Here is a 4,730-nt window from a genome sequence, read left to right as displayed (position 1 = left end):
AGTGTTCTTGCCACTATTTTATTGAATATTTTTGCATCAGTGTTCATAAAGGAGACTGATCTATAGTACACTTTCTTCATTGCATCTTTGTGTGGTTTGGGTACCTTCATACAGCAATGGATGGAATCAGATGAAGACTCCCAAAACGAAGAATCAGGTTGATCTCTTGGAATCCACGTGAAGAGAGGGAAGAGGAAACATATGTGCATGTGAGGTCAAGATCATGATGGAGAAATCTACAGAGACAACTGAAAGAAGTTTGGGGAAACTCATAAACTCTAGATGTATAACTGTGGAGACTCCAGAGGACCAAATTAGGCCCTTCATCTGTGGGAGATAGTTGTGAAGCATGGATTATCAGAGGGGATTATGGCAGTAGGACCATAATACAAACCTGGTAGGTGAGCTAGCTTGTTGGGGCCCATTTCTTAGGGTGCAATACCATGCTCAGTAGCAGTAGGACAATGATATAAACCAAGTATATGAGCTAGCTTTTGGGGGTCCATTTCCTGTGGTGGGATGCCATGTTTAGTTTTAATGCCTGGGAGAGGGACCTGGCCCTGCTGCAATCTATTAAACCAGACTATGTTGACTCCTTATGGAATGTGAGAAGGTGTGGACTGGGGATGGACCAATGCAGAGGCAGGGGGTGGTGGAGGGGTGGGAGGAGTTGTGGGAGGAGGGGTGGAAGGGAGAACTATAGTTGGAATGCAAAATGAAATCAAAAACTAAAAAAATGGAAAAAAGATAAAAAAAGACTTTTAGTATGTAAGTATCTTAGATGGGAATTTCTGTCATGTTGTTAACTCACTGTCAGGATTTTCTGCCTTTTACAATATGAGGAATTTATGACTTTTTGTTTTGTGTCAGAACAAATTGAGATTAAACAAATTACTCTCTGTAATTGATGGAGATTAATGGGCCAATCTATGGTACACAACTGAATATAATGATGCCCTCTCTTCCAGAATCTTTCTGTAACCAATAACTCCATAATGACTCATTTCCCCATTATGTTCAATCAGAGAGCTGTTGGTTATGTATATAACAGTCATAACACTATTGCACCCATGAATACATCTTTCTTGAAATGTTGGCATTGAAGTGGGTAGAATTAACAGATGTTTAAGAATGTTGATACCTATTCTACCTTATTAGATGTTATCAAACTTTCTAGCTCTAATAAAGCTAGCAAGCAGTTAAAAGCTATTCAGTAATTATTTCTAGATTTTTTTTCATATTATATATTGTGGGGTCTGGGTTGTGTTCAGTAATAGTGTTTTATTATATAATTCTTGTGGGAAATCAAGAGGAATAGAAAAAACCTGTATTATTTCTGGATTCTCTGAGGTCTCTATAACTAATGCCTCTTATGGGTATATGTATATAATATCACATAGCTTCTAGAAACATCGCTGCCAAGCAATACAACGCCTCTCCTGTATTTGTAATTGTAATTCTTTTTTATGTATTTTAGTTGGATGCTAGCTTTTACATTTCTATATTAGATTTTCATACACACTTTATTAGGTACAATACCCTCACTCCAAGATTACTCATTTCCTTCTGTAAAATTCCCTCCTGCATTTCATTTTACCTTTATTCTTTCAAATTACTTTTGCTTAAGGTGTTTCTCCTCAATGGTCGCTTTTTAATATCATCTCATTCACATCCATATTTACACATATAACTAAGACCAACATGTCAGACAGACCATGGAACATTTATCTTTCTAGGCCTGGGTCAGCTCAGTCAGTACTTGGGTCAGCTCAGTCAGTACACTTTTTACAGTAAAACCTTATTTTTCAGTAGAAATAAATGGTCTTCTCCTGCATTACTGATCAAGTAAAATGAGAAAAACATAATAAATTTCATGGTTCTAAAATTTACAATTTAACTTTCAAAAATCATATTCTGGTGTGTGTGTGTGTGTGTGTGTGTGTGTGTGTGTGCAAGTATGTTTTTGTTAGTAAAAGGTCATGAATTTGAAAGAGTGAGGAGGGATATGTGGGAAGGTATCTTGGGAAGAAAATAAAGGGGCAAGGATACACTACAGTATTAAAATATAGGAGATGGGAGAAACAATTTAAAATATGAAAGCTATTATGGACCAGGGAAATTCAGGGAAGCAACTAAATAACAAAAGAAAGAAAGAGAGAGAGAGAGAGAGAGAGAGAGAGAGAGAGAGAGAGAGAGAGAAAGAGAGAGAAAGACTAAGAAAGAAAGAAAGGGAATAAGGAAGGAAGGAAGGAAAAAAGAAAGACTAAGAAAGACAGAAACAAAGGAAGAAGGAAGGAAAGCAAGAAGGAAGGAAGGGAGAAAAAGCAGTGTGGGCTTTTTAAATGTTTAAGTGGATAAAAGGTACATTATACAGATAAAATCTTGGCCCTGAAAACCTGAATTTTATCTATGTAATACCAATTGAGGAAGGAAATAACAAAACCCAATCCTAAAGCTGTCATCTGACTGCCCACCATGTACCATGGCATGCAAACACACACACACACACACACACACATACACACACACATATGGATACACACACACACACATACACACACACACACACACACACACTGAGTCAATATATCAACTGATTTTAAAAGTAACATTGTTAATTATGGCTAGATTTTTTGTTTATTTAAAATAGTAAAATCTGGAGGAAAGACAGTGTTTCATTTGAAGAAATATGAATTCCTCCCTCAAAATCCCTACTCAATTAGCCATCCCATGAGAAAAATTTCTGGGAAAAAGTATTCTATAAGAATTTCTCCATGAGGCCTCTAGAATTGGGACTACATTACATGACATACACTAACAATTTACCATAAGTTATATGAGAATAATTTAATTGCAAGATACTGAATATACAACCTCTACTTACTAGTATCAAGAACAGTATTGAAATAAAAATGTTTCTATAAATTTGATCAAAAGTAATTTGGTTTACAGATGAAATGATTCACTTTTTAAAAAAGGCTACATGAGAAAGACCATTGATGTTCTTAATACAATTTTTAATGATAAGACATTATTAATTCAAATCACATATTTGTAATTTGTATCCATGTACATTTCATGTAAATTTGAATTAACAGCTTAATTTTGTTATTTTTTGAAAGTGTATAATAATTATAAACCAAATTTTATCCACAACTTTTTCATTGCCTCTTTTACATCTTTGTTCCTTAGACTGTAAATGATAGGATTCAGCATGGGTATCACAATGGTGTAAAATATTGACACTATCATGTCATGGTTTGAAGCATAGCTGGAACTTGGCCTCATGTAACTAAAGAGGATTGTACCATGGTAAATGCACACCCCAGTGAGGTGGGAGCCACATGTAGAGAAAACCTTTCTCCTACTCTCAGCAGAATGCATGTTCAGAATGGCAAATAGAATGAATCCATAAGAGATCAGAACAATCAGGATGGTGACTATCTCAATAAAGCCCACCAAGTACAAGAGTAGGAGCTCATTTGTGTATGTATCAGAACAAGAAAGAGCAAGCAATGGAGGGATGTCACAGAAGACATGCCTAATTTCATTAGATCCACAGAAAGACAGACTGAACGTGGCCACTGAATGTATAGCACCATGCAGAACTCCACCAGCATAAGAAGCAATAATGAGTGACACATACACTCTAGGTGACATGGTTACTACATACATAAGTGGGTTGTAGATGGCTACATAGCGGTCATATGCCATTGCTGCCAACAGAAAGCATTCTGTAGTCCCTAAAGTAACAAAGAGGAACATCTGTGTTGCACATCCAAGGAAGGAAATGGACTTATTTTCTTCCAGGAAATTGACCAACATTTTGGGGGTAACAACCGTAGAATAGCAGGCATCCAAGAAAGATAAAACACTAAGGAAATAGTACATGGGGTTGTGTAACCGAGAATCTCCAATGACCAAAACAACCAGTCCAAAGTTTCCTATAAGAGTGAAAACATAGATACCAAGAAACAGTAAAAATAGGAAGACTTTCAGTTCAAAGTCATCTGTGAAGCCCAACAGTATAAACATTGTAGCTTCAGTCACATTCTGTAGGGTAATCCTGTAGACATCTGTAGCTGATGCCAGTCTTTCCATTTTGGCTTTGATTTACACATTGCATATCAAAAGTCCCATACAAAAACTGTCTCATCATGTTCTTAGGGCATAGTGACCTCCTTGGTAATAATGAGGACAATGAAAAGTAATTGTTATGAAAGCAGACAGATCTCACTCTATAAGAAAAAAGAAAAAGATAATTACACTTCTCAGATAAATTAGTAAAGTTGAAAATCCAACAGTTACTACCCAAATAATATTTATTACTCTGTTCAAATTATACTTATTTCAAAATTTCCTTTTTACTTTGTTCCTTTAAATATTATATGTATATACATATTTATTTCTATATCCGGAATTGAAATAGAATTACATCACTTCCCACCCATTGTCCCATGCCCCTTTCTGGTATCCTACCTCTAAAGTTCTTCCATGTCCGGCCCACCTACCTACACTGTCAACTTAAGAGTCTATTTCATTTTATTATTGTCCTTACAAATATAAAAATGTATGAAGAAATAAAAATATAACTTATGTGCCCATTTTTGTTGTTTGTGTATAAATGCTTCCAGAGATGAGCAATCTGTACTGGAAAATCTATGAGGGTCTCATAACAGGGAAAGGCTAGCTCTCCTCCCAGAATTATATAGTCACATGGAAATTTCACC

General features: G+C 35.8%; 1 protein-coding gene across 1 annotated transcript; it reads right to left on the bottom strand.

Moving 5' to 3' along the window:
• Positions 1-3,132: 3,132 nt before the first annotated feature.
• Positions 3,133-4,101, bottom strand: LOC101828771 (olfactory receptor 5T3-like). Its single transcript, XM_005065033.1, has one exon. It carries the CDS (start codon positions 4,099-4,101, stop codon positions 3,133-3,135), a length of 969 nt encoding a protein of 322 aa, XP_005065090.1.
• Between the last annotated feature and the right edge of the window lie 629 nt (positions 4,102-4,730).

The sequence above is a fragment of the Mesocricetus auratus genome, unplaced genomic scaffold, assembly GCF_017639785.1.
Source record: "Mesocricetus auratus isolate SY011 unplaced genomic scaffold, BCM_Maur_2.0 Super-Scaffold_100004, whole genome shotgun sequence".
Classification (NCBI taxonomy): domain Eukaryota; kingdom Metazoa; phylum Chordata; class Mammalia; order Rodentia; family Cricetidae; genus Mesocricetus; species Mesocricetus auratus.
Note: the sequence above shows the minus strand (reverse complement) of the source record. Positions and strands in the feature narration are given on the sequence as shown.